Source organism: Gossypium hirsutum, chromosome D11 (genome assembly GCF_007990345.1).
Source record: "Gossypium hirsutum isolate 1008001.06 chromosome D11, Gossypium_hirsutum_v2.1, whole genome shotgun sequence".
Classification (NCBI taxonomy): domain Eukaryota; kingdom Viridiplantae; phylum Streptophyta; class Magnoliopsida; order Malvales; family Malvaceae; genus Gossypium; species Gossypium hirsutum.
Genome location: NC_053447.1, coordinates 35,874,281 through 35,897,527, shown reverse-complemented (window position 1 = coordinate 35,897,527; position 23,247 = coordinate 35,874,281). Strand labels below are relative to the sequence as shown.

General features: G+C 33.3%; 1 protein-coding gene and 1 pseudogene across 1 annotated transcript; one reads left to right on the top strand and one right to left on the bottom strand.

Annotated features, from left to right (window-relative positions):
- The first annotated feature begins 13,564 nt into the window (after positions 1-13,564).
- Positions 13,565-15,081, top strand: LOC107913664 (U11/U12 small nuclear ribonucleoprotein 25 kDa protein-like; annotated as a pseudogene).
- Positions 15,082-15,114: 33 nt separating this feature from the next.
- Positions 15,115-16,399, bottom strand: LOC107913663 (glutathione S-transferase F8, chloroplastic). Its single transcript, XM_016842313.2, has 3 exons — positions 15,937-16,399; positions 15,815-15,863; positions 15,115-15,720 (listed from the first exon to the last, which is right to left on the bottom strand). The coding sequence occupies exons 1-3, from the start codon at positions 16,087-16,089 to the stop codon at positions 15,263-15,265; spliced, it is 660 nt and encodes a 219-aa protein (XP_016697802.1). The 5' UTR covers positions 16,090-16,399; the 3' UTR covers positions 15,115-15,262.
- Positions 16,400-23,247: the final 6,848 nt, after the last annotated feature.

The window sequence follows — 23,247 nt, the reverse complement described above, 5'->3', positions numbered from 1 at the left end:
GCCACATAAAAGTAATGAACCCCTTAAGTTAAAATGTCATAGTTGAATTGCTCTGCAAATAGTATACACTGGGAATTCAGGGTTGAGACTTATATGTTGACTTGATGATATTGACTTTTTACTAAATTTGATGTTATTTTTGGAACGAACTAGTTTACTGTTTATGATGTTGTAATGAATTGCATATAGAAATAGAGTTGTTGAGATACAAGAATGGTGAATTGATTTTCATTAAATTTGCTAAGCCTAATTGGGTTTCAAATTTCATTTCAGTGATATTTGTCTAGCATTAGATCCGAAAGGTTGTGATGTATTTTTATGCGTATATCCTGGATTCTAGAATATCATAAAATGAAAGTTTATCAAGTACTGACAGTTTCCAAATCTACAGCGATTATCCTTAGTATTAATTGACAAAGGTTTTGTTCAACTAGTGTATTTAGACGCTAGTAGTTGAATAAAGTCACGATAGAGAATAAATGTATGTTGCTTCGTATTGAAGACCTATTCGATCAATTGAAAAGTGCTTCAGTGTTCTTAAAGACAAATAACGGATCGGGTTATTATTAGTTGTGAGTTATAGATAAAGTTATACCGAAAACAGTGTTTAGAATCTGTTATGGATAATATGAATTTTAGTAGAGCTCTACGAATTAACTAATACTCTTGCAACGTTTATGAATTTGATGATCTGAATTTTCGATCATGTCTCAATAGATGATTCATTAGGAATTTCTCGATAATTTTATTGCTACTAATGAAACTATAATGCTTCACTCAGATTGCCTCAAATTTTGATGGTTGGATTATTACGGAGTCAAAGTTAAATCGTTAATTCTTTAGAGATTTGTGAGTTGCAATGAAAATACTTGAATTTGTTAGTTAAACGAGAGCAGATTCAAAATAATCAGATCACTAATTTTAGTGTGGATTGACATAATAGTATATATTTCCGAAAGCGAAAATATGTACTGGACAATTCTGATATCGTACAAAACATTTTACATAAGGTTCCTAGCAGTGTCTACTTGTTTGAAATCAAGTAATGATAAAATTTGAATGACTAGAGACACAATTCCTAATGGTCGGAGATAAAATGTGAAATTTCAAAGTTTAAACTGAGATACCTGAAATGTCATCAGGTAAAAGTTGAACATTAAGTTTTTTCTGGGTTTTTATGACTTTTTTTTTATTTTCGATTGAATATGAAGACCAGTCATCATGAGCTTTGTAATTGGACTATCTTGTACGTTGAGAAAGAAAGACTCAATCTAGATTATTTTTGATAGATTGACGAAGTAGGATCATTTTATTTAGGTCAAAACGGACTACTCGCTTAAAAAGCTAGTTGAGTTGTTTATATTGAGAATATCATAATTGCACAGAGTATCGTTGTATATCATTTATGATTAAGATCTGAGATCAAATCTAGAATTTTGGAGTAAACTTCACAAGGTTCTAGATATTAAACTTCAGAACAACATTTCCAATCATAGTCAGAAAAGGTAACACGAGTTCTAGAGGACATATCATCGGGATCAATTACACGAAACCAAGCTATTTGGAATGGATTTAATTTGGAAAACTGAAGAGCCGTTAAGGACACAGTAACTGAAACTATTTCAAGTGAGAAATTTTGAATACAAAATTTTCTAAGGGGAATTATAATAGCCCGTTTTTCAGTGGTGTCGAAAACAATGGGTTTGGGGTCACAAGTCCGACAAGTCAGTCTGTAAATATTATTATTTAATATTTATGAGTCAAATATAGTGTTATAATAAATTTTATTTGATAATTTATGTTATTTTAATGAATAATTAGGTTCAAGTGGTATATTCCTAAAGTAAAGTTGTTTTAGAAAATGAGGTATTGAGACTTCATTTCTGTAAACTAAGGCCAAAAATATTTTTATTAAATATTTATGGAGTTATTATATTAGTATGTGAAGGTTCAGTTCGAAAATTTTAATGTTTGGTTAGTTAATTAAGGAAAAAGGATGAAATTGTAAAAGACGTAAAACTTAATCACTATTAATTTTATTGACTAAATGACTTAATTTGTGGAAGTGGGGGGTTTTATTTTGTAAATAGACCATGATAATGTTAATGGACGGTAAACCATAATTTATAGCATATTTTATACGTTTTTATGTTTTAATTTAATTATTAATGTAATAATATTAATAAAACAAAAGTAAAAGAAAGTATCATCTTCTTCATTTTTCCTTTTCCACAACCGAACCTCCATATTTACACCATGGGAAGATTCGACAGAGCTTAGGTAATAGCATGTAAGTGATTTTCTCATCCGTTTCTTGTAATTTTTATATTTTTGAGATCACTGTAGCTAGATCCAGCTAACCCATACCGCTGTTTTTGAAACTGTTCAAGATTTTAGATTTTTCCATTAATGAATCCTAGTTATTCTTGATGTTAAATGATCAATTTGAAGTATTAGTTTTTGATTAAGACTATTTTGTAAGGTGATTTTTGATAATTTTAGTTAAAGGACTAAATTGATGAAATGTTAAAATTGGCATGAAGTTTTTGTGAATTTTTAAGAAATATAGATTTTTATAGTATAGTAAGATATTTGGCTTCCATAGGTGTTTAATAAATTTTGTTAAATTTGGAATTTTGAGTTTAGGGATTAAATTATAAGAAATATAAAAGTTTAGGGAAATGCATAAATAATGAAAAATTAAGGGTTGTATGCATAAAGTTGAGTTAGGATGTGTAATTGATGTTGATGAGATTGAATTTAATTATTATAGATCAAGATTTGCTTCGTACGGAAGATAACCGAGGAAAAGAAAAAATTACGAAATAGTCCCTACAAGTCAACCGTTGGTATATAATAGGTAAGTTCATAGTGCAAGTATGTGTGTATAAATATTTCTTTATATTTGTATTAATGTTTGTTGGATAATTTTATTTAATGTGAAATTTTATTATTTACTTATAAATTATTAAATGTTGTAATTAAGTACAAATGGAGTATCTATTAATGGGAAATCTTGTGATTTCACAATGTTGAAAGGAATGTATCAGATTTATAACATGTGTTTGGAAATTACGAAGTGCTTTTGGATGTAAATACGTGAATTAAGTTATAATGTCTGACTGGACATAATAAACAGTTAGGTTACGATTGGCATGCCACTAAGGTTAGAACATGCGCTTGTACGAGATTGCACTTCGGTGCCTCTGCTTGCACGTCGGTGCCTCTGTCTGTACTCCCGTGCCTCTGTTACTCATCTTTGATGCCTTTGGTGTGGTGTAGTTACCCGAATACCCGAGTCATGTTGCTACAGTTCACCGGGCTATGAAAATATATGTTTAATATTAAAATATTGATGTATACCATTGGAATATTGTATCAAGTATGATTTTGTAATATGTTTCATATTGATGATTATGTGATTAAAGGTAGATACTAATACACATATATGAATTAGTTTGGATTGAATTATTATAGAAAAGGAAGCATATGATGAACCATTTGTAGTACTAATCCCATGCGTGTCTCGTAAATGATTATCTAATTAGTTAGTTTTCACATTGTTTAATTGAAATAACTGATTCGGGAATGATATGTTTATATACGCTATTGAAACAAAATGTGATATACGGAATGGTTAGGAGTTAAATGTGTAAATGAAATAGTAAGATGAAATATTTAGATGAAATGGTTATACGAAATGCTTACATGGAAATATATTTATGGAACGGTTTTGTGAAGTGTTTATATAAAATATTTATAAGAATATAAATATGGGAAAAGAGATATTTGAAGTGAGTACTTCAAATAAAGATGTTAAATTTTAAATAAATATGCGATGGTTGATTGTGTATCAAATGTGTTTTTCAGGTATATGTTTGATAATATGATAATGTTATATGTTTCAAATATGAACTCAAAAACTTTACAAGACTTGTGTTGTGTTTAGGTAATTAAAGAACTCATGACTATGATATTGGGTAGTCTTGTAAAAATTGTTTAAACAAATATCATTACAGTAAGTTAAAGTTAAAGTTTATTTCAAACTTGCTAAGCTTTACACAAGCTTACCTCGTTTTTGTTTTTCTTCCTCGTAGATCGTCGGATACAAGCTGTCGATTGGATTGGTTTTGAAGATCACACTATCCGTCAACTTCATTGGTAACTATCTGTTCACTTTAGTCCAACTATAAGTGGCATGTAAATAGAATTTTGGTATATATATATATAGGTCATAAATATTATGGTTATGTTTTATATCAATTGAAGTATGAGATGAGTCTATATATGTAAAGCTTAATTAGTATTTTGGTAAAATTTTGGGTATGTTTATGTTTGGCCAATTTGATTGATGGTTTGAGCATGAGTAGATTATTAATGCCATGTGCTTTCTTAACTAGAATAGTTGAATGAATGATGTTTTATTGTGATGCCTTTGAATGGCATATTGGTTAAACATGAAGTTAATGAAATTTGACATGTATTTGGTGGTTAGAATGTGTTTTTGAACCATGGAAATGATCTAGTATGGCATGTCTTATTGTGCAAGCAAAGATGCATGAATTTTCTTGTTTTGGGGGTTAAAAATGATGCATTCGGCCTGGGACACAGGCTGTCAAATGGCCATGTGCCACACACGATCACCTCACACAGCTATGTGACCTCATGTTACACGAGCATAGTTAGTTACACGGTTTGGCCACACAACCATGTTTTTGAGCCACACGATATGGGCTCTATCACACGGCTTGGCCGCACGGCCATGTGACCCATATTTTGCAAATTTTTAAGTTTTTTCTGAAACTTTTATTTCTTTTGATTTAACCCTATATTTTCCTCAAACTATTTTTTGGGTCTTGTAATCCCAATTTAAGTTCTACAACTGTAATTATGCTATGAATTGATTTGTTTGCAATTTTATTAGTTTAATTATTTTAGAATGAAGTCAGGTGTCATATTTTTCTTAGTAACACTCTATGACCCTAATCCACTAACGGAGACAAGTTATGGGTGTTACATGACTAATTAGACTGATAGTACATCGAATAGGACGCAATCAGAATAGATCCTGAATCCTTTTATGGATTTATTGACTTGTGACGTTCTTAGAGTAGCATACCTAAATCCTAAGTGGATGACAAACTATTTATGCATGTCTCGTACACTTTAATGTAAGTAAAAGCCTAAGTTCAAACATATAAGGAATCGAAAGCTGGTGCGTTGGGTGTACAAATTTTGTAGTATGTAGCGTCATTTACAAAAGTGGAATTCATAACCCAAAACATGGGTAAATGTTATCCTCTCATTGGCATTACATGGTTGATGAAAAGTAAACATGGTCATGGGTCGTCCACCTTTGTGTTGGATGACTTGATCACTATTTGATAGTGATTGACTTTTCATGAAGCAAGATATAATTGTTACCATGAGATTATATAGGATCATATTGGGAGAATGAATATTATCCTAAAGAGGTCAAGGGTGTCCTATGAGGGTAACACACTTATGACAAGTTCATTGGATAAGCACGGAGTAGCTGCTTTCGTAATAGTGTGTCGTTAGGGAAAGCTCAGTCACGATACTATAGTGGAATGACTTCATGACTAAATGATTTTATAATTAATAGGCAAAAATCTAGAAATTAATTATAAATCATTTGAGCCTCAACTACATATGTCCAATCGGTCCCTCCGCTAGCTTTTTGAAACCAGAAATGAATTGTGTCTTTGAATAGAAATGAACATGATGAATAGGAAAAGAGAAATGGGAAACATTTAGGAATGATTATGGTTTTCTCCAAAATGGAGAAATGGAATCATTTGGAAATGAATGTACGTTTCCAAAAATGGAAATGGAAATGATCCATTTGCAACCCTATATGGATTACTTAAAAAATGATCGAAAGAATGAGTTTATGTTTCTGGACTGTTTTAAAGCCCAAAAATGAAAATAAAATATTCAGTCATAGTGAACATGTTGAGTTGTGAAATATTGAACATATTTTTTTCAAAATTTTATTAGGGGTAAAATTGTCAAAATTTTACTGGGGGTAAAAGAAGGATAAAAAAATTTATAAATATTAAATTTTATTTTGGGAGATAGAAAAATTAAATTAGGTTGGATCACATTACAGAGTATTGAGTCAAAAAGGCCTAGGAAGTACGCATAATTGTACTCGATATGAGAGAGGCCCAAAAACCCCTCATGGACATGAAGGCGGCGGCAACCCTAGTAGAATACTAGGGTGTGTCGTCCACCCTAGTCCTATTCTAAGTAGAATTTTTTTTCCTTTTGAAATAAATCATTACAACTGAACAAGGGTTCTACATTTCTCTTCGTATAAATAGGTGACACCGATAGAGCTATAACACAACTTTGAGAGATTGTTATTCTGCCAAAAAATAAAGAGAATTTATTTTCAACTATTACATATATTTTTCCAAAATAACAATTCTACCTGTTTCTATTAAGCAAAGAGAATTTTTATTTTCACCCCAAAAGAATTATTTTTTATAGTTTTGTGTTTCGATTCAATTGGTTCGAGCCCATATTCCAAGCAGTTCGTGGTACGAGAATAGTGGAGAAGATCATTTGGTTGAAAACCAGGAACGACGAACGTCTGCTAATTAGAAAACATGAGTACAAATTCTATTAAGGTTTATTGCTATAAATATGACAAACAGGGTCGTTTTCAAAATTTTAATTTTCTGCTGTGTAAGAAAATCATTTTCAAACCAGGACTTTTTCCAACACATTCCACTAACTTTGATAGATTTTCTAGTTCTCAATGGTGGCAATTAAATTGCTTATGCCATTAAATTTCACCTATTTTGAGTAAACTTTAATACTTGTCTTTTACTTGCCTAGACATAAACTTTGTTGTTAACAAATGGTCTTTTGTTACTCACTTAAACGTCATGAAAAAGTGTTTCACTACTTAAAGCAAAATGATAACCATAACCTTCATATTTTGCGTCATCATGGTTCCAATCTTTATGCCTATTTTGATGTAGATTAGGTAGGAGATCACAGTGATAGGGTGTCTACCAATAGCTATTTACTTTATTTTGGTATTAATCATATGATTCGGATCTCTACGAAAGAATCAACAGTGGCTCAGCGAAAAACTGAAGCGAAATATCGTGCTATTGATATGAGCACGGGAAATCTAACGAATGCTTTACAAGTGCTCCTGGGACCAATTACAAGATCAAAGGCTAAGAGGCTTAGAGAGGCTATTAATGGTTTGATAAAAGAAATTTGGGCCAAGTGAGAATATTCTATGTCACAATTGGGTCGAATATTGAACTAAATCCTTGCAACATGTTGATTGTTGACCCATGAACTTTTGGGTCATGGAATAATTGTTCAGTCTTTCATATTGTTTTTATTTTATTTTATGTTTATTTACTTGTCGTTTTATTTAATTACAACTTGTTTGTTGTGTGTTATCTTTTAAATAAATAGAGTTTTGGTGATTTCTATTTATGGCTTTACAGGTACAAATGGTTACAATGAATGAGTCTTTAAACAACGAGCATGGATGGACGGTTTCAAGTATGAAGCATGGATAGTTTCATTGCATAGAGACATTTTTCACATTCAAATACATGATCATGGATGGTTTCAATGCATAAAGATGTTTATCTCATCTACATACATGGCTTGGACGATTTCAAATGCATGAAGACATTTTTCCTCAATCAAATACATCAACATGGACGATTTCAATGAAAGGAGACATTTTCTCATCCAAATACATTTGCATGGTTGTTACAAAGCTTTGACGATTTACTTATTCAAATTGGACGTTTTTATAACATTCAATTGCATGTTTTATGATCCTTTGAGTCATCTTTTTTATTCTTACACACATAAAATAGGCATCACTTGTAAGCTTGAAAAAAAAATTGATATACAAATTGTGAGTTTATTCTCTTTTGTCTCTTTGAGAGATTGTTCTGAACTTATCAAGATTTCAATATTGTGGCACTCATCCTCATTCTGATCTTATCACTCCCCTTTCCCATCCCTGTCTGTGAGTGTGGTGATCATTGTACTGTTGGTTCCTATCTCTTTATAGATCGTGGGTCACAGCCATCTTCTTTCAACTTCCATTTCTATTCAAACTTTGTATAAATGGGGTCACGTTCTTCCATAACATTGATTCTTTTCTGGGTTTGTTTTGGGTTGAAGTTTTATCATTTCATTCATTATCTTGTTTAACTTATTTTTACTATTTTATTTTGTTTTCAAGTTACCTATTAGAACAATCGAATAACAAATCATACTTGTGATCGTCAAACGATTACGAGCATGTATCAGCTATTGCAAGTGTTGCAGTCAAGACTTTGTAGGTTATGAATCTTTTCAATGACTTGCAAACTTCTCTTACTTAGCCTCTCAAAATTTTCTTAAACAATCTTGGTGCTACTTTTTGGTGCCATTATCCATTTCTCCACATAAAGATGAAGTATTTGGAAGGTGATTTTTATTTTGTTCATAATCATATTAAGCATTAGAATCTTGAAGTTGTCCATATTCTAGTTGCAGATTAGCTTGACGATGCTCTTACCAAAGCTTGTCTACAAAAGACATTTCATTATTTTATTCCCTAGTTCGGTGTTGTTGCTCACCCTCTATCTTAAGGGGGCGTACTAAAGATATACAAAAGACCAAGTCTTTAGTTTGTTCAAAACTTTAAATTACCTTTATCCTTTAGTTTATATTTAATTTTATCCTTGTATCTAAATTTTGATTTTTTTGTTACTTATAATTCCTTTATCATAGGATTATCTTTGTTATTTAATTTCACATCTTGTATAAATAGGTGATTGAGTGCATTAATGAAATCAATCAGTTTTTACCTTTTAAAGCATTTATACTCCTAACAGTATTGGTTTTTGAATAGTCAAAAAGGCGTGTGTCAAATTTAACTATTGCTTTTTTCTTTTGGCAGTCACTCTTTGCCTCTCTTTCTCTCTTAGTGGGTTTATATTCTTTGTCGAGCAATTAAATTCAATGCTTTCTTAATTGGAAATGGAATGAACCCAAAATTGATTTCCTATTGAATCACCCAATTTATAGGAAAAAGATTTTAGTCAGTGCCTAGTGGAAATCAAGTACCTTGTACATGGTTGATGGATGCACTCCCGACCCCAACAGATGCAGAGGCTACTATTGGTGCCGTTAAGCATGCCAAATCCAATCCAAAACCCCAAAAGTTTTAGTTAGGGGTCCAGAATAATGATTTTTCCAGTAGTGCAACAAGTAACAATTCTAATAGCCAATGTTGTTTGAATCAAACTAGACTGGTTGGTCAGACCGAGAATTGGTCGGAATACTAGTCCAGAGGAGGCTTTGAAATGGTTGACCCAAGAACCAGTACGAATTGATTGAACCAGTCAAACCGATTCAACCACTGTCTGGATTAAAAGACATTGTCGATAGATTTTATGAAGAACTAAATTATCCTTTTGCTATGCTTCGAGTAATTAGCGCATATTTTGAACATGATATTTATATTAATATATAAATACTTTATGAAAAATATATAGTGTGTAATGATTTGAACCTCAAATAAATAAACTTAGAATTAAAATTGAATGACAAAAATACGAACTATGCAATAAACTAACATTTGATACAAAAATAATATGAAAAATAAAAAAAAATATTAAATGAAAAAAAGTTACACGAACATGCCATCAATACACAAATGTATCAAAATCTACATAGAATTAATTTTTCATTAACACATAAAATTTAAACCAGTTCATAATAATTTATACACAAAAAAATGTAACACCCTTTACCCAGCCCAGTCGTCGAACTTGAGTAACAGGATGCTACAATAATTACAAAACAATTACATGAAATTTATTAATAAAAAAACTCAATCAAATATCATTTCATCACATATGAACAAGTATAACATGTAATTCAATCAATTTTGGGTTTATATCAAGCATTACAAAAGCTTAAAATCAACCCGGTATCAAACAAGGATCAATTTGAAATAAAAATGTAAAGTTAGGAAAAAACTGAAAACAGGGGTCACATGGTCGTGTCCCCTAACTGTGTGGAAGGCTGAGGCCGTGCGGGATGGGACACACGACCGTATGGGCAAGCCGTGTAACAATCTGATGTCGTGTAAGCTAGAGTCACACGGTCGTACGAACAAATCATGTAACTCATTGTTATCATGTAGGTCAAAAGTGTAAAAATTCAAAAATATGTCACACGGCCATGTCGTTGGGTCGTGTAACAGACTGTGGCTATATGCACCAAAAATCACCCAAAACTTACAGACCACATAGCCATGCCATATGCCTGTGTATGGCACATGACCATGTGCCAAGCCGTGTCTCAAGCCGTGTATACTTGGAAATACTTTTCAATGCAATCTTTTTAACCCTAATTCACTTATACCACAAGCAACCAAAAATACCATATCTCAATCAATTCCAAAAGCATCAAAATCATGCCAAAGCATCACTTACAACAATCATCCTAAGTGTCTAACCAATATGTCACAATTGTCACCTCAATTAATAATCCAAAATCAACTAAAACATCACATTCATACCATTCCAATATGCCTTCAATAGCAGCTTATATTATCAACTAAACATGCATCAATTTAGCCATTCAAACAATATAAAACTTAACCTCTTAAACATGCATCAATATTACCAGATTACTTCCACTCAACTTAGGCATGCCGATCACCTTTCCATACCTATTTCATAGCACATTACCAAATCAACTTGTAAGCATAACCATCAAACCATTCAACAAAATGACATTGCCAACATATATACATATATACCTATACAAAATTCTCAAAAGGACCAACATAAATCCAACATGAGTATTACATAACCATATGACACCTTAGGTACATGACATGACCAAAATAAAACCATCACCAACACTTGAGTTTGGGATTGCCACTGGATGCTGAGTCAACAATCGAATTAAAATATACCTAATTTGCGCACGAAAAAAAATCATATGCTGAGTATAACTCAGTGCCATTTCTGCAATACGAACATTAAAACATAACGTAATACATTTAAAATGACCAAGATATAATTAAATGATGTTATACAATTAATATGTCATTTGTACCAATTCATACATTAATTGATTAAATCTAATGCATTTTAGTAATGTTAAAACATGGCAAATCTATTTCACATATCTTTTGATATCTCAATTCATATAATGGTACGTTCTACCTAAACTTCCAAATCCATAATTTCAATGAACATTTCTATCAATGCTCCAATTCGTTTCACCATTGAATATTCCATTACACATTTAATTTCCATTTCATATCCAGTTGTCATTTCAATAGCAACAATTACATCTCATATAGTTTATTTCCAATCATATGGATTTTGAAGACTTATTTAATATCATCATTTCAATCACAAACATTGTATTTTTATCTTTTAACTCTCTATTAACACAACTCGGACTCAAACGGATACACGGATCCAACCAACACACCAGTTTGATACCTAATGCCTCACCAAATAAATTTGAAGTAAATAGTTGAGCCCAATGCTATCAATAAGTTTGACACCTAGTGTCTCATCGATTTAACCGAAGCAAATTGTCACCCAGTGCCTCATCGACTCATAGTCGAAGTAACCCTGAACTATTCCTACATGCCAACTATATCCGACTCTACCCGAACAATTAATAGAGTATTCATTACTCAGTTTATTATCAATCAACATCTCATTTCACATATATATATTCATCATTAAATCATTCATCCACACTCATGACAACATCAATCATTTTTATATTTATTCAATTACATATTCATATAAAATATACATTTTTCACATAATTTCAGTTTAGTCCTCCCTAACCTTATTCAATCCAAATCAATCCCAAAACAACTCATCATATCAAAATGTCTCACCTTAAGTTCTTACCATGCAACAACAGTTTAATAAACAGCAATTTATAAATAGTTCGAATTATAGAAACACAAACCGTAAACACTGAGCTATTCGTCAACGACTTTGTCTTTTCCTTTCTTTTTCAAAGAATTTGGGTCGACGTTAGCAAATTGAAGCTTGAACTTGGAACCCTAAAGCCGTCTGTCTTCTTCCCTTGTTTCTTTGCTTCGAAATTTTAGAATGAAAAGAGAAATATGTTTTGTCTTTCATTCCACCAAGATAACATCCATTTCTTTTATTATTTCTTTTACATTTTCAATTTATAATTTTATTTATTAATTTTTTATAATATAATTTATTTATACACTAAGTAATGGTTTAATTTCCTCTTAAGTCCTTTAGCTAAGTTCTACAAAATAATTCACTAATAATTAAATTTTTTACACTTTTACGATTTAGTCTTTGCACCTAATTAAGCATTATTTCGACAAAATTACTCGACCAATATTCAATTTAGTTCTAATATATCTCTTTAAATATTTAATAAAAATATTTACGGTTCCGATTTACGTAATAAGGATTCCGAAACTACATTTTTCAACAACACTAACTTTTGAGTCGTTACAAAAATATAATATAAATACAATACGAACATATTTTTGTCCTTAAATTAAATCACTAGGATAAATTATACAAAATATAAGATGAAGTAAGACAAAATATAAACATGACAATAAGAACAAATTAATCTTTAAATTGAATCATTATAATAAACTACATTAAACATGATAGACACAAGAATAACATGAAAACGACACACACACAAACATGTTAAAACATACATGATATACAAAATATAAATTCATGATACTTTAAATACAAAAAAAAAAACACACGAACATCTGTAAAAAATAATATGAGCACACAAATGTGACAAAATCAATATAAATAGATTATGGCATAATGATTTATTTGGCCTTCCAATTTTACAAAAAGAATTATTTTAGCCATTTAATTAATTTTTTATCTCTTTTAACTATTAAACTTGTGTTTTTTTGTCAAGTCACCCCAAAATAGATAAAAAAATTAACATTTTTTTAACTTTGCTGATGTAGCATACATGTGGATTGTCACATGAATGACACATCAGCATTTAATTAATTTTTTAAAATTTAAAATTTTTTAAAAAATATAACAAATATTTTTAAAAATAAAAAATCATTAAAATTACTAAAAAAAGTATAAAAATTCTATTTTTTCATATTTTTAAAATTTAAAAAAGTATAAACGTTTATTTTTTCTATTTATTTTGAAGTTTTTTTGACAAAAGTGTAACTTGAAGAACTAAAAGAGACATAGAGAGTTAAAATAACTTCTTTTATAAAGTTGGAGGGAAAAAAATCATTATGCCATATATTATTAAAATGTAAATCTTAAATAACTTTAAAATATATTAAATTTTAAAAAATAAGACATTAAATATTTCATTTTCGTCCTTAAAATGATGGCTCTTTAAATGTATAATTTTACCTTACCAAAATTATCCTCTTGAAATCATTAAACACTTTGGTGATTTGGCTAAAAATTAGCCATGGTTAATTTTCAATTAAGCCATCGCATGCGTTGGGATAGTGCTTGTCTGCTGGGAAGAGCATAATGCTTGTCTGCTGGGAATCGGTGGTTTACAATGTTTAGATGTGCTCAGAGTATTGGGGTTAGGCTAGTAGCTCAAACAGTTTTAGCCCAAACCTCTTATTCTTGGGTTGGCCCATCCTCATGAATCAAAGTATTTGACTTAGAATTTCCAAAATCGAGTGAAGCATATCGGCAACCAATACCCTTTACGCTTGGTTTTGGGCGATTAGCGTCAGCATAGTGTAAGAATGGAGTCAGGGGCGAAGGAGGAAGAGAAGGTGATGGGATACAACAGCAAAAACGTGAAGAAGGCGGCGTTACATTCAACACTGACCGCACTCCTTGACGATCCAATTCTCGCCGATATCCCTAAGAAACCCAGTTTGTCCGATGTCGATGCCCTAATCAACCTTGAACTGGGGAGTGCCATGTGTATCTCTATACTCAAATTAGATGGAACCTCCTTCGGTACACTTCAAATGCTCTCTCTCTCTCTCTCTCTCTCTCTCAGCTAGGCAGGCCTTTAGCCACATATAATTTGTGTTTGAAATTAAAGTCGGTACTTATTTGGATTGGTTTTCCTTGGAATTTGAAGATGTTGCGGTGATGAATTCAGCCACGGTGAAAGACTTGAAGCTCGCAATCAAGAAGAAAGTGGTCGAGTTAGAGCAATCCAAGATGGGTCATCGACACATTTCATGGTTTATCATCTTGTTTATGCTCTTAAACCACCCTCACATTAATCGGTGGCATTTTGATGTATTAGAGAGAAAAAAAAACTTCAGAGCAATTACGTTTACTATAAAGTTCTGTTTTTGAAGATTAATTTTTATTTTTGTGGTTATAGGAGGTACGTTTGGGCTAATTTCTGCCTAGCACACCACAATGAGAAGCTCCTTGATGATGGCGCTGCACTTCAGGGTTTTGGTGTTCGAAATAATTCTCTGGTTTTGTATTTGGCCCCTTCACTTTTCTGGAAATGGTGTTTTTTCTTTTTTAGATCATTCTTTTCTCATTTCCTGCTTATGATCCCACCCTGGAGCCTTAACATCCATTGACCTTGCAAATATCAACTTAAATAGGATTCATATGCTAATGAATTATGGGAATCCATCATCCCGAGTAGGTTTTTATAAATATCGTTAAGAGGAATCTTAACTTAAAATTGATCTAGAAATTTGGCTCTCATTTACAATTACTGGGGCTATAATGTCTAGCAGCAGGCGGCATGTAAAATTATAAGCATGAAGAATTTCTCCTGAGATGTTATGATGTGTATTGCAGGTACATTTTTTTACCCTATATTGTCTCAAAAGGTTCTGGGAGACATTCTAAGAGGAGAAAACACCGTCTTCAATGGCCTGAACAAGCATTCATGATGACATTCAATCATTGGGGCATCCCTGTTTTCTGATCCAACTCATTCCACAAATTCACAATGTTCCATAGCAGAGTAAATGTGGTACAAGAACATTAATTTCTAGTTGACATTTTAAATAAATTTTAAAGCTCTTCTAATACTAAATTATTAATAAAATTAGCTTTATCATATCTCGGATTCTCAAAACCAAATACATTAATCATGCCATCATCTCGAAAAGTAAACAACAAAGGCAATAACAAGAAGGAATTACAGCAAATCCCTCATAGAGTTTAACAACAAGAGTAGCATGTAGGAAAAGGCGAGCTAACAGAGCAAGGCTGTATCAACTGCTGTGCTTCTGCATATCAACGACCTTTTTCCAGGAATCACGGCTGGAAATCTCAGCCCACCACCTCCCTACATTTTTCTTGGAAGTGAATAGCTCACCCCTATCAGTAGCATTCACCAAATAATGTGTGTTAGGCAAGTGGGAAAGATCTGCCAATGAAAACTCATCCCCGGCCAAGAACCGACTTTCTCCTAGCCTTTTCTCGTACACCTCCAGCGCTTTAGCCAGCTTATCGTGGTTTTGGTTGATCAAGGATTGGTCTTGCTTAATCTTCATTCGGGGTGCAAATGCAAGTTGGAATACCAGAACTGAGCTTGGGGGGTTAAAGCTCTGCCCTTCTGCCTCCAACCATTGATCTATTGAAGCTTTCGCCAACGGGTTGCTCCCATACAATCCCTTGTTCCCCTTCTCTGCATACTTTTCACATACATACCTACAAATCGCCCGTGACTCTACAAAATTCAATTTCCCAAATCAAAATCTTAGCCACAATACTCAAACAAAAAGTACCAACCACAAAATGCAAGTTCGGGAATGATTGATTACCAAACAGGGAGGTGCTTTCGTCTTGAAATGCCGGTACTTGACCAAAGGGCTGTCGAAGCCATGAATTAAAATAGTTTAGCTCAATTTCAGGAAGCAGATAATTCATTCATATATGTATGTACCTGGATCTTGAGGAAATCAGGACTTTTGTGCTCGCCCTTGGACATGTTAACGGGAATAAGCTGGAATTGAACATCTTTCTCAATGAGACAAGCTAAGACCCTAGACACAGCAGTAGACAATGGGGGGCCATGCACTTTCACCGGAGTTGCCATTTGGAAGTGCCGTCTACTTTGTCCTGCGTTAACACACTCCACCCATATAAAAGGATCTTGCACCTAATCCACTACCCACTTTATCCCTTGCTTAACGAGTGGAGTTAAGTGGGTCCACCTAGGACATAATCTCATAAAGAGGGTGTTTTGTACCTACAGCATTTTAGGCTCCATTGGGCTAAGTTTGGGTCTTGAAAATACTTCAAGACATGGACTACAAAGAGAAATATTGGCTGCTACTCTGGAAACCCTTTGCTCTGTGATTTTTGTTTTCTTTTTATGTTTTTATTATGCTTTTGGTTCTATTGCTTTATCAAAAATACCCGCAGGCTTATGTCGGTTTAAATCTTACAACTATCATTTGATAAGTGTTTGCATGCATCTTCTCATAGACAGTTACAATAGATGCTCGCAACGGTACATTATAACTAACTAGGTTATGATGTTGGTAAAAAATTAATTTATATAAAAGTAAAAATGAGCTAAGTTTTAGTTGAAATGATAAAAAATACACATTAAAGCCGCTGATCCACTACATATATTATGTTGCTCCACTTCTACCTATTATTATTACAGCGTACAATGGCATTGGTACCTTTGTCTTTAAACGTTAGGAAGGTAAATCTAATGAGAAGAAGTTTACCTTGTGTATCTCGGATGTTGCTTGTAAATGATAGCTACATTATCAAATGCAATAAAATATAGCAAGCCCCCAAACATATACATCTGATGGAATATCTGATTCAGCTCCTCCAAGTAATATCTCTCGTTTTCATTCAAAGGCGGACAAAATGCTGTTGAATTTCCACCATGCTGGAGGGTTTTGTAAGAACGGTAGTAGCTGTATCTCCATGAACGAACTTACAGCTACTGCCGTTCTTACACCCTTCAGCAAAGTACAAATAAGGCTTCAGGTCTTCACCCCGAGAAAATCTGCCGATGGAACCCACTGCGGCGGCCAAGTCGTTTGGGTTTTGCTGTGGGTGTGGGGTTGGGATGAAAGGGTGTTTAAAACGGGAGGAAGAGCCATTGCAATTGAATGGCTAGCAGGCGTGTTAACTATAAATGGAAAAACAAATCAAATGGAGAAATGAGATACAGACGCTGGAAGTGGAATAAGAGTTGTTGGCAATCAACGTCTATCTTTTTAATAATCTCATTTGACCCCTCAACTTTCATCTCATGTACAATGCGGTACCTATAAGCCCAATTTGATACCTGTGCTATTTCTGCTGTGTATGAATGTACCCAAAGGCTATAACATTGTTTAATTTACACATTGCATTCACAACAATGAATGAAATATGTCGCGGTTTTGAATTTTGAATATAATTTTTACATGTTGATTAAATTTGATAAATTTCTTTTTATTTCTATTTTTAAGAAATAAACAAAACTTCAAAAAAACTTAAAAAAAATCAAACTTATTTTTTGAAAATTAAACGGTAAAAATTATATTCAAAATCTAAAACTTATCATATAATGACGTGTAAATTAAATAATGTTGAAGCTTTGGTTACATCAATATATGGCGGAATAGAAAATTCGACATTTTCTTTATACATATACTATATTCCACATCAGAAGAAAATTTAGGGGCATATTAACCTAAATACAAACTTTTAATCTCCTGTTCGCATGAAATTAGAAATAATCCAAATATTAGCCCAATTTTGAAGCTTAATATAACAAAAACTCATCTAAAATAATTTAATAATCAATTCAACCATAATCGAAAATAATGCTCAAATGTGCCCTTAACTGAATGTAAAAAATCAATTAATCTCTTGAATTATCAAGTTGTGTATAAGCCCTTAATGGTGGTTACTTCACCATGTGGCATGTCAAGAATGTGCCACATGGCAATATATATATATCCTCTTTAAATTTCTTAAAAATCATAAAAATTATAGAAATTGTACAAAACATAAAAATAAATATTAATAGGAAATTATAAAAACTATATGATTACGAAAAATATAGCATATTATAAAATTATAAGAAAAACTATTAAACACATTAAAACTAAAAATATTATAAAAATATAAAAGAAATTATAAACATATGAAAAAAATTAATAAAACCCAAAATTTTCTAGTTTTCAAATCTTTTTCTTTTAATGCTGGTTACCATCAGCCATTGGCTCGAAAGAGTTGGGAGATATCAAACCATCTACTTTTTCTAAAAAATTACCTAAACCGGGACAACGTGTCCTCATCCAATTTTCTGGCTTCAACTCTTAATGGTTGTTAAATTTAGAAAACATTTTTAATTTTCCATTTTGATTTTTACTTTATACTTTAAAGAAGATAAATAAACTGGAGATTTGTCATATCTAGACTTAGACACGTGTCATAATGACATGCTATCTCAGAGGAGCCCATAATCATCTTTTCAAATTCATTCGAGTGTATTGATAACTAGTCATCCTGGATCCCTCAACCTTAGTATGGGACCTACACTATTCACTTCCTGTCTGAGGAAATATACTATTTGTCTCTTTCGTTAATGGAAACCATAAGTTAAATAGAAGCCAGCAAAAATTATCACGTGACAGTATATTGATGTGTCTGATCAACAAAATTAAAATAATTTTTTAAAATAATTAAAATGTGCATATATAAAATAAATTTAAATAACTTTATGTCTAAATTCATTTTGGGTGAGAGTGAAACTAAAAAAAAAAATCAAAACTTATAAAAAAATATATTAAAAAATATAATAAAATTCTAATATATATTCCAAATGTATAAAAACTCAAAAAAATTATTATTTATTAAAAGTATATAAAATTTCATATTGGATATACATATGTTGATCTGATTGAATTATTTTCTTCAAACTAGTTGCATGTAATGACTGTTGGAGTTGAGAATCAAAATTAAGCAATTACAGCAAAGTCTTAAGCTTTAAGCTATAGTGACTTGCTGAACAAACAAAAAAATTGAGTTAGAAGAACAAGAACAGATTGCTTAGCTTAAACCAGAAAAATAAGGAGAAAATTTGTTGAATGATTCATCATCATATATGAAAAAAACAAAACATTACATATAACAAGTAATTAACTTGTCAAAAGGAAGAAAGTGCCACCTAAACACACCTAACTCCACTAACAATGTCTTGAAACTTATAAAACATTGCTTGTACACTTGGTTAAGCTGATTTATCAAATCTATCAGCACCAAATTACAACAAATTCATTACAAACTTAGTGTTAACATTAATGGGAGACAACATTATTGGCAAACAATACAAAGTGGTGCAAGTTTAGCACCCTAAAGTTGACTTTGAAAAAGTGGCATGGGATAATTTTTTTTTTGGTCATTGAGATAATGGGCTATTTATTGTTTGGTCCTTAAACCTCAACTATAAATAGGCCTTCTCATTTCTCATTTCAATTCATCCCAACCAATCTTTCTCTCTTAGTTTTCTCTCTTCTCCCATTTGAGAATTCTTAAGGAATTCTATTTGTTTGTAATATTTTGGAGATAGTAAAGTTATCATCTGGTGTTAGTACCCGAGGACGTAGGTATAATTTACCGAACCTCGTTAAAACTCTTATGTTCTTTTTGTCCTATTTTTCTTTCAATATTTGAGGGTATAATAGTAGTATTTAATTGTGCTATTAAATTACTATAGAAGGGATATTCTGACTAAGGAAAGACTTGGTATTTAAGAGATCCATGTGATCCACCTCTCTTCCCTGGGAATTGAACTTTGTGTGATTTTTTAGTACAATAATTTACACGCTTCCGACCCTATTGGAACAACAAGTGATATCAGAGCCGAAGGTTAATCGTAGTATGCTCTGTGGTTGCAGTTTAAACTGATCTTCCACATCAGAAAAGATTCCCTTAGGTATATTGAAAGATTATGGAGAAAACGGTCGGTGTAGGAGCTTCAACATCGTCCATGTGGACAAGACCGACAATTGCAAATGCAAGATTGGCCGTGGAGATCTTTGATGGCACGGGCCATTTTGGTATGTGGCAAAGTGAGGTTCTAGATGCCCTTTTTCAGCAGGGTCTAGACATTGCCATTGATGAAGAGAAACCAGATGATGTACAGGAGAAAGATTGGAAGGCGATCAATCGGTTGGCATGTGGCACAATTCGATCATGCCTTTCTCGAGAGTAGAGGTATGCTTTTTCAAAGGAGACTTCTGCAAATAAGTTGTGGGTGGCACTTGAAGAAAAATTTTTGAAGAAAAACAGTCAAAATAAGCTCCACTTGAAGAAAAGACTGTTTCGCTTCACTTACGTCCCAAGTACCACAATGAATGATCACATCACCAAATTTAATCAGTTAGTCACTGATTTGCTGAATATGGATGAGACATTCAAAGATGAAGATTTGGCTTTGATGCTGTTGAGGTCATTTCCTGAGGAGTTTGAGTTCCTAGAAACTACTCTACTTCATGGCAGGAGTGATATATCTCTGAGCGAAGTCTGTGCGGCCTTATACAGTTATGAACAGAGAAAGAAGGACAAACAGAAAAACTCAATCAGAGATACAGAAGCTTTAGTAGTCCGAGGTCGTTCATACACTCGGAAGAAAACTCAAAAGGGGAGATCAAAGTCAAAGTCCAGACTCGGGAAAGATGAATGTGCTTTTTGTCATGAGAAAGGCCACTAGAAGAAAAATTGTCCAAAGCTGAAGAATAAGGGAAAAGCTGCTGTAGATGCTTGTGTTGCAAAGCATGATACCAGTGACTCTGAACTATCACTGGTTGCATCATCATCGTCGTTCCATTCAGATGAGTGGATATTGGATTTGGGTTGTACCTATCATATGTCCCCTAACCGGGAGTGGTTCTCTGATTTAGTAGAACTAAATGGAGGAGTTATTTATATGGGCAATGACAATGCCTGTAAAACTGTTGGGATAGGTTCAATCCAATTAAAGAATAAAGATGGATCAACCAGAGTTCTGACTGATGTTCGGTACGTGCCCAGTTTGAAGAAAAATCTCATCTCATTGGGAGCCCTGGAATCCAATGGTTCAGTTGTTACTATGAGAGATAGGATTTTGAAAGTGACATCTGGCGCACTTGTGATATTGAAGGGCATCAGGAAAAATAACTTGTATTACTACCAAGGTAGTACAGTTATTGGAGCAGTCGCTGCAGCTTCCGGCAACAAAGAATTGGACTCAATATAGTTGTGGCATATGAAGTTGGGACATGCCAGCGAAAAATCCTTGCAAATTCTGGCAAAGCAAGGATTGTTGAAAGGTGCAAAGGCTTGCAAATTAAAATTTTGCGAGCATTGTGTTCTGGGAAAGCAAAAGAGAGTGAAATTCGGTACTGCTATCCATAATACAAAAGGTATTTTGGAATATGTTCACTCAGATGTGTGGGGGCCTTCCAAGACACCTTCATTGGAAGGAAAACACTACTTTGTTACTTTTGTTGATGACTTTTCCAGAAGAGTTTGGGTGTATACCATGAGAACTAAGGATGAAGTGCTTAGAGTTTTTCTTAAATGGAAAACTATGATCGGAAACCAGACTGGCAAGAAAATCAAGCGGCTTAGGACGGACAATGGAGGGGAATATAAAAGTGATTCGTTCTTCGATGTGTGCCAAGAGTATGGTATTGTTCGACACTTCACAGTTAGGGATACACCACAGCAGAATGGATTGGCAGAGCGTATGAATCGAACATTGCTGGAGAAAGTTCGATGTATGTTGTCCAATGCTGGGTTGGGCAAGCAATTTTGGGCTGAGGCTGTGACATACGCTGGCCATCTTGTTAATCGTTTGCCATCATCTGCATTAGAAAGAAAAACTCCTATGAAGGTATGGTCTGGAAAACCGGCTACAGATTATGATTTCTTACATGTGTTTGGATCCACTGCATATTACCATGTGAAGGAGTCAAAGTTAGATCCGAGGGCAAAGAAAGCTCTCTTTATGGGAATCACTTCTGGAGTGAAGGGATTTCGTCTTTGGTGCTTAAGCACAAAGAAAATGATCTGTAGCAGAGATGTTACCTTTGATGAATCTGCCACATTGAAAAAGGTAGCAGATAAAGATATTCAGACGAGCAATACTCCACAGCAGGTGGAGTGTACTCCAAAACAGGTGGAGTTTGAGCAGATGGGGATTTGCCCAGTTAATAAGTCTAATTCTCCAGCCACAATGGAAGAATTAGAGGTTGAAGAGGTTTTGACCCAAGAACCACTAAGTACACCAGAACCAGTTGCAGTTGCAAGGCCACGGAGAGAAATTCGTAAACCTGCTCGATTTATTGATATGGTGGCCTACGCCCTTCCCGTTGTTGATGATATTCCTATCACTTATCAAGAAGCAATGCAAAGCTTAGAAAGTGATAAATGGAAAAGCGCCATGGATGAAGAAATGCAGTCTCTCCTGAAGAACAATACTTGGGAATTGGCGCAATTACCGAAAGGTAAAAGGGCAATCGGATGCAAGTGGGTATTCGCAAAGAAAGATGGATCTCCTAGCAAGAAGGATATTCGCTACAAAGCAAGATTGGTAGCTAAAGGCTACGCTCAGAAGGAGGGAATTGACTACAATGATGTATTTTCCCCTGTTGTGAAGCATTCCTCCATTAGAATTTTGTTGGCTTTGGTAGCACAGTTGAATTTGGAACTAGCTCAACTTGATGTTAAGACGGCTTTCTTGCATGGTGAGTTAGAAGAGGAGATCTATATGACTCAGCCCGAAGGATACACAGATGCTGGTGGTAGAAATTGGGTTTGTAAGCTGAACAAATCGCTATATGGATTGAAGCAATCCCCGAGGTAGTGGTACAAGCGATTTGATAGCTTTATGAGAAGGCAGAAGTACACAAGAAGCAAATATGACAATTGTGTGTATTTGTAGAAGCTACATGACGGATCTTTCATTTATCTACTCTTGTATGTTGATGATATGTTAATCGCTTCGAAGAGCCAAAAAGAGATAGATAAGCTGAAGGCTCAGTTGAATCAAGAGTTCGAGATGAAAGATCTAGGTGAGGCCAAGAAGATTCTCGGCATGGAGATAAGTAGAGATAGACAGAGAGGCAAGCTTTGTTTGAATCAGAAGCAATATCTGAAAAAGGTATTACAATGTTTTGGTGTAAATGAAAACACAAAACATGTAAGTACCCCACTTGCTTCTCATTTGAAACTTAGTGCTCAATTATCTCCG